Source organism: Dendrobates tinctorius, unplaced genomic scaffold (assembly GCF_039654945.1).
Source record: "Dendrobates tinctorius isolate UK_male_01 unplaced genomic scaffold, ASM3965494v1 ptg000070l, whole genome shotgun sequence".
Lineage (NCBI taxonomy): Eukaryota > Metazoa > Chordata > Amphibia > Anura > Dendrobatidae > Dendrobates > Dendrobates tinctorius.
The window spans coordinates 82,562,620-82,575,580 of record NW_027361738.1 but is presented as its reverse complement, the minus strand read 5'-3'; the positions used below and the strand labels follow the sequence as shown (position 1 = coordinate 82,575,580).

At 45.4% G+C, this 12,961-nt stretch overlaps 1 protein-coding gene across 1 annotated transcript in view; it reads right to left on the bottom strand.

Moving 5' to 3' along the window:
- Positions 1-232: 232 nt before the first annotated feature.
- Positions 233-12,961, bottom strand: part of HEPACAM2 (HEPACAM family member 2) — a 107,665-nt gene continuing 94,936 nt past the window's right edge. The window contains exon 10 of the mRNA XM_073582035.1: positions 233-2,623. Coding sequence (XP_073438136.1) covers positions 2,620-2,623 — 4 coding nt within the window. The 3' untranslated portion in view covers positions 233-2,619. The remainder of the gene's footprint in view (positions 2,624-12,961) is intronic.

Below are 12,961 nucleotides of genomic sequence, written 5' to 3'. Positions count from 1 at the left end.
CCTGGTGTGGAGATAAGGTGGACAACCTCCCACCCACTCAATGACTGTCCACAAAAACCCAGCCCTTAAAATGGCCGATGAATCACTCTCAACACATACAGTAGAGTGCTGGAGCAAACTTTTGGGTTTCAAGTCACTGAAGCTAATAGCCTCAGTGAAACATATCTCCCCTCCAGCACTTTGCCAGTGACTTTATCACAATGCTTTCACTGCACTTTCAACAAGATAACCATTATATAGTTATGTAAAGAAAAGCTTTATTGCCAGTAAACAGTGAGCATACAACACATATCTCTGAAAACAAGAGCAGGAATAACGCAATAAGACGCCAATCACATGTATTACATATAAAAAGTATGTGTACAGTATGTACAGACAGTATATAGGACTGTGAAGGTTTATTTCTCTGTATAACAAAATATTTACATAAAAATAGCAACTTTCTCTTCTATAAATGTACAGGGAATGCTTTATGGCTGGCAGGAATATAACATCGATGTCTCCAGAGCGGCATTCATAATAAAATATTTCAGCATCCCGTTATATTCTGATCTGTGCATGTGACCAATATTACGTCAGGTTCGCTGGTCGCACAACTATACTGCCTAGTCGCTGTGCAAATAAAAACTTCTACAACTTTCTAATATGTTTTAGGTCTCATTTCCTCGCCACTTCCAAGATAGGTTACTGCTGCAGACAGTAATCCTGTATATAGCCAGTCCTATTCCCAGCTGCGAAGTGGATACGACTGTATCAACAGCAGACAATGCTCTATGAGCTAAACGGTCTCTCCAAAATAGCACCTTTTCTGTGGATTTTCACTTCCAGTATGTATTTCACATACTGGTCATTTTCTTTCAGAAGATCACTTTTCTTAAAGCAATTTTGAGTGGTTGTCTCAAAGAGTTTCTACTGTGTTTAGCTCACAGAGCATTGTCTAGACTGAATGCAATTATATCCACTTCTCAGCTAAGAACAGGATCAGTAATGTATGTACACAGTGACTGCACCAGCAGAATAGTGAGTGCAGCTCTGGAGTATAATACAGGATGTAACTCAGGATCAGTAATGTAATGTATGTACACAGTGACTGCACCAGCAGAATAGTGAGTGCAGCTCTGGAGTATAATACAGGATGTAACTCAGGATCAGTAATGTAATGTATGTACACAGTGACTGCACCAGCAGAATAGTGAGTGCAGCTCTGGAGTATAATACAGGATGTAACTCAGGATCAATACATGATAAGTAATGTAATACATCCTGTATTATACCCCAGAGCTGCACTCACTATTCTGCTGGTGCAGTCACTGTGTACATACATTACATTACTGATCCCGAGTTACATCCTGTATTATACTCCAGAGCTGCACTCACTATTCTGCTGGTGCAGTCAATGTGTACATACATTACATTACTGATCCTGTGTTACATCCTGTATTATACCCCAGAGCTGCACTCACTATTCTGCTGGTGCAGTCACTGTGTACATACATTACATTACTGATCCTGTACTGATCCTACATTTTTTTTTCAACAGGATACCATTTTTACCTCTACATTTCTATACAGTAATCAGTATGATATAATATTTTTTGTTTGGAAGGATTTAAAATGAAAAATGAGACGACGTTGCAAATATTCAGAATTATTCATTATTGATTATTTTGTGCCTAGGGCTCTTATGCAGAGCTTTGTGTCTCCGTGGTAACAGACTACAAACAAACCCCGTGTAGTCGTACTCTGAAGTCATAGTGTCTCCAAACAATCTTCTATTTTCAAACAACCTACTCAATGTATGTTAGCAAAGAAAAGACAACGTGTGCATACACCCTAATGGAAATAATCGAAAAAACAAGCATAAAGCTGTCCCACTGCGACAAGGTGTTCCCAATTGGGACAGTACCTACACTCTCTAATGTTAAAACCTACTTAGTGTGTGAATAGTGGCAGAGAGTCACCGGGTCGACCATGTTAATTATTGCTATTATTATTATTAATAATTATTATTAGCCTATGTTAATTATTTAATACACTTGCTTTTTTACTTCTTTATTTGCATTAGGGTATATGCACACATTGTCTTTTCTTTACATCATGCATGTTATTAAAGTTATACTCCGGCTCAGTTTTCTGTTTTTTTCTAAATGTCTGTTAGTAAGAAGTAAGGATCAGATGGAAGGAATGGCTGCAGCAGGATCTGACTGCACAGGGTTTGCTTGTATTCTGTTACCATGGAGACACATAAATTAAGAGATATAGACACAAAACAATAGCAAACTTCTAATTAAAACTATTTGCAAATCAGCTTCATTTAGATACATCGGAAGGATAGAAGTGGTGGTGAAAGTGGAGCTTCTCTTTCACTGAGGCTCATATAAATAGGAAACTTTGGCAAACAGACCAGTATATACCACACACAGGTCCACCAAAGCCACGATGGAACAGGCTGGGCAAAACAAGAATTGTCCTGAGGAAATGATGGGGACTCCTGACAGGCAAACATCCATGTGCCAGGGGGTGAGGTATTCAGCTCAAGTAGTCATTTCACTGCACGCAAATTAGAACTTCGTTTCTCTGGATTCCATGTTCTTGTGTATGAACTGAGCTCCAAGTTCTTCATCTGAAATAGGAAAATATATTTAGAAAAAAATTTAACATCTCAGTCATAGGACCACAATCATAAAGTATGTGTAGCTTCGGAGTCCATGCATGCTTTCTCTCTGCCCTGACAGGGACGCCGACTCACTGCTGCAGTGGCTATGTAGTACAGGGCCAACTGCGGGTGGTCCCTTTCGGCTGCGGAACAGATGGGAGACAGACGCAGAAATCCGTTCAGTCAGGTCCAAATTTTATTGGGTGTCCTCTTGACATCCACAGCAGACACAACAGCTTCTGCTCTCTGGCCTGGGTACCTGTCACCTTCCTTCTGCTTCTGTTCGAGAAGACCCCCGGGTTCCTTCACTGTGGCTGCCGTTAGGCCTACAGCCACAGCGCTTCCCCCGTCTGAGTCTGCCTGCTGCAACACCTACTCACTCTTCAGTGTCCAGCCGTCCTGTACCCCAGACCTCCGTTAGTCCCTGCCGTCCTGTCCTGCAGCTCTCCTCTCAGAGCCACCCCCTTCTCCGCGTAACCGTCTCTTTCTCTTCTGCCTTCCCTGAGCTTCTCCTTCCTCTGTCCTCTCCTGAGCTCTTCCAGCTTCTCTCTTCCTCCTGGGTGTCTGCCCTACCCCTGGGACTCTCCTTCCTTATATCTCCTCTTTCTGGAAATTCCCTTCCCAGTCCCGTAACTCCGCCCACCATCACTATGCAGTTTCCCTAGCCTAAGGCCTGCTGTTGAGTCCTTTTCTCACTACTCTATGTCCCCATCTTGTGTCCAAAACCCGGTGCTACAGCATCTCTCACTAATTCTAGCTGTTGTCCCATACATATACATTCAAGTCAGAATAAAGCATTGTACACATCACCTTTTACATTTTCCTTCTTCATCAGACAGGTCCATAGGTCAGTCCACCCCCTACACCTATCCCGCACCTCCTAATTCTTCTGCTGCCTGGTGTCAGGAACACCGCACTGAACTTGCTCACTGAGCCAGTGCGCGTGTCCTGAGATAGACAAACTGTGCTCAGAGATACATGAGGCGTGTGCAGCTGCAGAGAAGCTGCGTGCTTCAGACCAACAGGACCTGAAGCACGTGACTGCTGGGGGCGTGGCCTAGACCTCAGAGAGCTAGGAGCTGCAGGAAAACTAGCAGGGTAACGACGGGACAAAGTTACCAAGGGGCATAGACAGGGACGTAAACAGATCAGGCTGGGGTCAAAGCACGAGATAGCACGACAAAACCAGGGGTTTAGACAGAACGGATAGTCAGGACGTAGCCAATGAGTCATACACGGATATAGCTGCAAAGTACAAAAGGGGCGAGCAAAGAATAGTTGGGTCACAGGCAATGAGTCATACACAGAGAGGTTAGCGCAGTACAGAATCAACAGGCAAACTCACAATGGAAGACAGAACTGGGTCAGAACCATATAGCAAGCTAGAAGACAATGCACAGGCACACAGGGGTCAACACACTCGGCCAAAGGCAAAAGTATAACTGACAGGGATTGGAGTTTCTCAGGGCTATAAGACGCTCTCGCAGAACCAAAGAGAGGCCACAGTAATTAACCCCAGGCGTGCAGGTCAAAGCCTGCACTGAGCTCAAGACATTAACCTCTGACATGGAGGTCAAAACCTGCACTGGGATCATGACACCCGGGGGTCTGCACACTGCTCGCAGATCCCCGGGCACTGTGCTTAGGCTGTGCGCTCTCCCGGTCTCTTAAAGGAACAGTGCACACCGTCCTAAAGTGTCCCCAGCCAATGACTGGGATACACTTATTATTTAAGGCACCTTTTCCTGTCGGGAGGTGAATGAGTAACTTGTTATGTCAGTAGTCTGCACGCTTGCTAGTTCTCAGGTCCCCAGTATCTGCCAGTCAGTTTACCTTTCCCATACCTGTCTTCCTGTACTTTCTGTGATATTCTGTATTCCAGCCATGCCCACCAGCACCAGCCTGATTGCATATCAGCCGTGCCCACCAGCACCTGCCTGCATTTCAGCTGTGCCTGCCATCACATGACTGCATGTCAACCATATCTGTCAACACCACCTGTCTGTATATCAGCCACACCCGCCGGCCTGCATATCAGTCATGCCCGCCAGTACCTGCCTGCATATCAGTTATGCCTGCCTGGATAGAAGCTGTGCCTACGAGTACTTACCTGCCTGTATACCAGCCGTGTACGCAAGTACCTGCCTGGACCTGCTATTACAGCTTCCTGCCCCTCTGGGGGTCAGCTGCTGTTCATCCGAGGTCTGTCCTGGAGTAGCACTTTGTGTCCATCTGGAGCCAAGTCTAACCCTACCATCAGGGGCTCTAGCAAAGAGTCGAGTGTTCGATTAATCACGACCCTCCAAGCACTCCTTGGTCCATGGCATAGTAGCGCCACCACCCAGCCCGTTACAGTGCGATTCCAATTTCATTTTCGCCACCCATCATCTGGCACTGAGTATGAGACTTAGGGACAGATTCATTTAGTGCACGCTCAGTCTTGATGGAGTAGAAGAGGCGTCAAATTCATTAATAGGCTGTCATGGTCACGTGTGTCTGGACGCAGCTAGTACCGCAAGGCGAACCCATGTGACGCACGTGACCCTGGATACACCGCCTCCAGTGGGGCGAATTTAAATAATAAACACGTGCAGCTGGATACACCGCCTCCAACTGGCGAATTTAGACATTACACGTATATACAAGTCTGGAAACCCCGCCTCCAGTAAGGCGAATTTAAACATTAAGGGAAACCTGGGAAACATTAACAATGATGGGCCCTGCGATAGGGAATAGGGAAGTGGAGACCTCCTGAGCTCCCCGAGCCAGTGTCCCTGCACTCCTAACGTTCCCTATGCCGGTTCCGCACCGGGCGCGCAACAGGAACCTAAAAACCCTAGCTCGCCCTGACCTAAACCCTCCCTAGGGAATTGGTCGGTGCGGAAACTAATCCCACCACTGCACTAGAACACACATGAGGAAAGATGACAAAACAGGGGAAACACCACTTAGCTTTGCTCTGTTGCGCACGCTCCCAGCAACAGAGCCCACCACCGGTGTGCATCTTCTCCTCCACCCGGATCCATCACAATAACTGGATCCTTCATCATAGTGCAGCCTTAAAGCAGAGTCCACCACCAATTGCAGAAGTCCAGTAACAGAGTCCCAAAGATGAGTTCAGCTCCTGCCCAAAAAGTCAAGCATGCTTGAGTCCAGCTCTCAGCAACCAAGTCCCGCATGCTGAGTGCAGCTCTCTACATAGTCGTCACTCCACCAAGCCATGCAAGCACTTCCTGCCAACACCATAAACTGGGACTCCACCACGCCATGCCAGCCCTTCTTGCAGACCACCTAGCTGCCACTCGTCCCCTCTGGCTGGGCTGCGCAGGACTCATGTTCAGCTCCTTCATTCACCCAGGCTTCCTTGTGAATGACTAACACACAATATCACCCACCGTGATTGAACACACCTCGCTCTCTTTTATAGAGCCTACACCTGATTTGTAATTAAATGCACATTAACCCTAAAACTAAGGTGCGATACCATTCACCACCACCGGGCAACTTAGAATGAAACACCACGTGTAATAATTCTAATGGCCACCGGGGGCAATCAACCCACTTTGGCACCAAGCCAAAAGGAAAAAAAGTTCACTTTGTGCATTTAAACTGTCAGATCCACCTTGGATCATGACAGAGGCACACGGCAATTAATGAATTTGGAGCCTCTTATGGGTGGCGTGGACCCCTCTGTGCCGTGGCAGAAATGCTACTCCAGTCAGGGATTGATGTAGCATTTCTGGCATGAAAAACGCAGGCACTTTTCATGAACCAGAGGTGCATGGTCATATCCCATCCTTCCACGTCTCCTCCCCAGCTCTGGCCATTTCATCGCAGCTGATCCAAAATGGCATTGTGGCGCCCCTGAGGATTCAGTTGCCACAGAGGTACTGCATCTCCTCCTGAGGTGTGGTACCCCACGCTCCAACACCTGCACCCATCATCACAAAGTAGTGTAGCAAAGCCACATTGCGGCTCCCTGCTTGGAGTGTAGCAGAGCACCTTTGGTGGCTCCCTGCATGGAACACGAAACGTGCTGGGAGGCGGGTGGAGTTAGAATACATAAGGAGCAGGAAGGTTTAGGATTTCAGTCAGTCGGTCAGTCAGTCAGTGAGGATCCCAGAGAGAGGGATGGAGGAAGGAGGTGCTGCAGCAGATCACAGTGATCTGGGTCTGCTGGCACGGGAAAGGAAAGAAGGAGAAAGACATTGAACAGAAACCTGATCTTCCATAAGAAGGAAAGACTAGTACGGAACATAGGAGTAAAAGCGAACAGAGGACATGGGTTAGAGGAAGAACCCTACCTAGAAGTTCTAAGCGCAAGGCCGGGGCCCGGTCCCCGAGGTTGTATGGATACTAATGGTCCTGCAGCAGACACCGGTGGAGTAGTGGGCTGTAAATGCACTACTCCCATCTAAGACTTGGGGGCACAACAGCAACATTGATATTGAGCCGGGACTTAGGAGCAAGGAGTCCCCGAAGCAGGCTACAGCTGTCTGCAGTACAAGGATAGTTCTTGGGAACATCTGTTAGGAGGAACTCCAGTGTAACTCAGTACTAGGAGTACTTCACTTAAAGGCGCTATAGAGGAGACGTTCAGAAAGGCACATGTTGGCGGAGTATTGGAAGGGAGCGTCCTATCTTGCCTGGAGGTTGATTGAGTCCCTGACCCGGAGGACACAGCACGGAGGCAGGCACCTGTGTGTACTACAGACTGTGAGTAAAGGTTTGGAACTACAAGCCCTGGTGTCCTCCATTTATTCCGGCGCCAACACCCTCAGCACCGCTAGATTTCTGCACCATACACGTCTCCCAACTATCATCTCCATCTACACTGCCCTGGGACTACAGCTTCACCTGTGGGGAGCTTTTACATCTTTGCTGCACCATACCATCAGTCCCAGCGGATCTGCATGCAGCGTCAGCTTAAAACCTCCCTTGCCGAACACCACAGGTGGCGTCACGAACTATTCATTCAATTAACTACATTCCACCATTCAATCTCCCTATTACTTGGGCGCCCAGGGCCACGGACCGGGTCACCGCTGCTGTGACACATCCCGCTGATACCGGCCCGGTACCGAGTACCCCACAGCCCTGGGAGGGCAACCCAGCATCATAACGGCAAATTTGCAAAATTTTTGCACCATGTGAAGGTTGGCCGCCTTTTGGAGTTTCTGCAAAGTAGAGTTTCTGCAACTTTTCACAGGTTTTACAAAAGCGTCACAAAAGCTTGGATGAATCGGCCCCATAGAGTGCACTTTGGGATGTGTCATACTTGCCAACAGTCCATCAAACCATAAAGAGGAAGAGAATATCACAATCACGTGAAAAATGTTTGGTTTTTTTTTGTTTTTTTTGGAGGGAAGGGCAGTTCATGTGTTTAAATGCTATGTAGATGGTTGACATGAAAATTTTTTTTTACCCATGTTAGTGATGATTACCCCTAGTTAATGAAATTTCAGTCTGTAATCTTCATTCCTCTATTTAGTTTCAGACACCCTAAAATGCAGTTTGCAGCCCGGTCCAAGTTTCAGATGTTTCTCTCGTGGGAGCATCTGTCCCAGTAATATAGGTTGGATGTAAGGTTTGTGTGTATACCAGGTGGTTTTCTGCATTAGCTCACATATCTCAGTACAGCTTCTAACCTGCACTTAGTTCCTCTTCATGTACTTTCCTCCTTTTTTGCAGCCTGCTGATACAGATGAGCTAATCGATTAGCAAAACCCTGCTCCAGCAGAGACGTCAAGCCCTGCACGCCTGTTTTCTCTGCACAACCAATGACTGTACATGCTTTCTAACCTCTCCACATTGTGGAAGTCTGTGTACAACACCCTCCCGGCTGCTGTCCATAACACTGAGAGAAGGGAGAGCAGAGAAAGTGGTCAGAACCAGGAGATTAGATTGATTTCTAAGATTTATGTAAACACTCATCTAGATACAGGACCTACAGACTTTTTTCAACAGCAAAATGATGACAATTTTTTAATGAAGATTATTGAGAAACTTGCTTAACTTTTCACGTAAACAATGAATATTGTATTTTTGTGCAGTTATACATAGCCAAGGATAGCTTTTAAAAGTCCTAAATTTTACATTGTAACCATTTTACATTGTAATTGTTTTTTTTACTGCTTTTTTATGTTAATTTTCAGCTGTATTTGACAGTACCAGCTATGTCTATGAGATTTCAGAAATCTCACACACATCTTGTTTTTATGTCATCAGCATTTTGGGATTTGCTTGATTTTTTTTTTTTGGACATAGAGCATGTCACTTCTTTCAGTGTTTTTTCAGCGTTTTTCACCCATTGAATTGAATGGAAAAAAAGCATGAAAAAAAAAAATGCACCAAAAACCACCGCAAAAAAAAAAAATCTGCTTTTTTGCCGCAACTTCTTTCCTGCCAAGCAATCCTGTTTTGCTACAGAAAGAAAATGCAGCAGAAAGAAAATGCAGCAGAAATGCCCAGTGTGAACTTAGCCTTAATGACTATGGGTGTTTATTATTCCTGAAGCAATGGTACCAGGATAGAAGAGTCTTGTGAACATGTCTCTAGCACTAGAATGCAAATCATAAAAGGGATAGCTTAATGGTGAAATGCAGTCAAAATGAACTTTGATATGTCACACGATTTAGGGCTCCTTCAGACGTCCGCGATCATCGCTCTGATCTCGGATCGCTATGCGTGGACTGGCCGCACGTCTCCAGACTGCGAGCCTGACAGTTTCATATATTTCTTTGAGGCTGTCATGCTCGGGGTCGAGAGACGTGCGGCCAGTCCACGCCTTGCGATCCTAGATTAGACCGATGATCATGGACGTCTGAAGGAGGCCTTAGATCAGGGGTCTCAAAGACGCGGCCTCTGAGGCTTCCCTGTGTGGACCTCAGGCCCCTGAGACAATCACGTCCAGCGAGCCAGAGGCCCACCAACTACAGCGCTTCTCTTCAATTGAATGTGCGTCCTTGAAATGTATTGCGGCGCAGAGACCAGCCACTCGCCAATCGGAGGCCAGCTGCTAATGTCGGCATCCCGGTATGGCTGTACATGATGCCATTGCTATGTGCCCCGGCTGTGAAGGAGGAAGAGGACTCTGTTCGCTGGGGCAGTGAGGATGGGACCAGGATAGGAACATTACTATAAGATGGGACCAGAATGGGGACATTACTACAATATAGGACTAGGATGGGGACATTACTACAAGATGGGACCAAGATAGGGAAATTACTATATGATGGGACCAAGATGAGGATATTACTATAAGATGGGGACCAGGATGGGGACATTACTACAATATAGAACTAGGATGGGGACATTACTACAAGATGGGACCAAGATAGGGACATTACTATAAGATGGGACCAAGGTGAGGATATTACTATAAGATGGGGACCAGGATGGGGACATTACTATAAGATGGGACCAGGATGGGGACTTTACTATAAGATGGGACCAGGATGAGGACAATAAGATGTGATGAGGATGGGGACATTACTACAAGATGGGACCAAGATAGGGAAATTACTATAAGATGGGACCAAGATGAAGACGTTGCTATAAGATGGGGACCAGGATGGGAACATTACTATAAGATGGGACCAGGATGGGGACATTACTATAAGATGGGGACCAGGCTGGGGACATTACTATAAGATGGGGACCAGGATGGGGACATTAAGATGGGATGAGGATGGGGACATTACTACAAGATGGGACCAAGGTGAGGATATTACTATAAGATGGGGACCAGGATGGGGACATTACTATAAGATGGGACCAGGATGGGGACATTACTATAAGATGGAACCAGGATGGGGACATTACTATAAGATGGGACCAGGATGGGGACATTACCATATGATGGGACCAGGATGGGGACATTACTACAAGATGGGACCAGGATGGGGACATTACTATAAGATGGAACCAGAATGGGGACATTACTATAAGATGGAACCAGGATGGGGACATTACTATAAGATGGAACCAGAATGGGGACATTACTATAAGATGGAACCAGGATGCGGACATTACTATAAGATGGAACCAGAATGGGGACATTACTATAAGATGGAACCAGGATGGGGACATTACTATAAGATGGAACCAGGATGGGGACATTACTATAAGATGGGACCAGGATGGGGACATTACTATAAGATGGGACCAAGGTGAGGATATTACTATAAGATGGGGACATTACTATAAGATGGGGACCAGGATGGGGACATTACTATAAGATGGGACCAGGATGGGGACATTACTATAAGATGGAACCAGGATGGGGACATTACTATAAGATGGAACCAGGATGGGGACATTACCATATGATGGGACCAGGATGGGGACATTACTATAAGATGGAACCAGAATGGGGAAATTACTATAAGATGGAACCAGGATGGGGACATTACTATAAGATGGAACCAGGATGGGGACATTAAGATGGGATGAGGATGGGGACATTACTATAAGATGGGACCAAGGTGAGGATATTACTATAAGATGGGGACCAGGATGGGGACATTACTATAAGATGGGACCAGGATGGGGACATTACTATAAGATGGACCAGGATGGGGACATTACGATAAGATGGAACCAAGATGGGGACATTACTATAAGATGAGACCAGGATGGGGACATTACTATAAGATGGGACCAGGATGGGGACATTACTATAAGATGGGACCAGGATGGGGACATTACTATAAGATGGGACCAGGATGGGGACATTACTATAAGATGGGACAAGGATGGGGACATTAATATAGGCTGAGGGACATTATAAAAGGATTGGGGAAATTATTGCAAGATTCAGGATGTTATTTCAGGGTGAGGGACAGTAATACAAAACTGGAAATATTTCTAGGTTTGGGGATATCATTACAGGACAGGGGACATTATAACGGGACTGGATATATGATTACAAGATGGGGACCAGAATTACTATAAGGGGCTAATTGTAAAACTAGATATGGGGCTGATTGGGGGGCAAAAAAAGGAAAACATTTAAAAAAAAATAAAATAAAGAATTGGAATATCATGGAATAACATTAGGCCACTAAAAATGCTGTTTTATTGAAAAATTGAAGTAAAAGAGGAGACCTGTACTGTAACCCATGTGATAAACACTATTAATAAGAATAAAAACAAAAAAGATGACGATTAAAAAGTCAAATAACATTATTTTTCTATCACTGAAAACGCAATCTTCTCCCACAAAGAACGCGCACCTTCATATTCAAATTTTTTTCTATCTGCGGCCCATTTACCCTGCTGAGTTTGAGACCCCTGCCCGTAGATCAATCCTTTGCAAACCAGTCTGATATGTTTTAATATGTTCTGCCACTAGAGGTCAGTGTTGTTACATTATCACTTACTTCAGATCTATCTATATATACAATGATAGACGCAGAACTCGTGACAAGCAGGCCAGGAGTAAGAAGCTTTTATATACAGACGTGTTAATAGCTTATTTTATCAATTAAGAAAATGCATTGTGAATGAACAAAAGAAAAATCTAAATCACATCAATATTTGGTGACCGCCTTTTGCCTTCATCACTTATTCTAGCGTACTTATCACTCACACACAGTTTATGAAGGAACTCGGCAGGAGGTTGTTCTAAACATCTTGGAGAACTGACCCCAGATCTTGTATGGATGTGGTGCAAATCCTTCTGTCTCTTCATGTGATCCCAGACTGACTGGGTGATGTGAGATCAGGGCTCCATGGGGGTCAGATTATCACTTCCAGGACTCCTTGCTCTTCTCCTGATAGTTGTTAATGACATTGGCTGGATGTTTGGAGTCATTGTCCAGCTGCAGAATAAACTTGGGGCTAATCAGACGCCTCCCTGATGGTATTACATGAGGAATAAGTATCTGCCTGTATTTCACAGCATTGGGGACACCATTAATCCTGACCAAATTCCAAACTCCATTTGCTGAAATGCGGCTACAATCTTGCAGGATCCTCCATCATGCTTCACTGTTCCTGCAGACCCTCATTATTGGGCCGCCCTCCAGCCCTTTGGTGAACAAACTGCATCCTGTTACAGCCAAATATTTCACATTGTGACTCATCAGTCCAGAGACCTGCTGCCATTTTTCTGCACCCCAGTTCCTATGTTTCTGTCAATAGTTGAGTTTCTTGCTCTTGTTCCCATATAGAAGGTCCAGACTTTAGACACAATACGTCTATGCAGACCACATCTGGCCAGGCTTCTCCAAACAGTAGATGGGTGAACCTGTGTCCCACTAGTTGCTGTCAATTCTGAGTTGATGGAACTGCTGGACATCT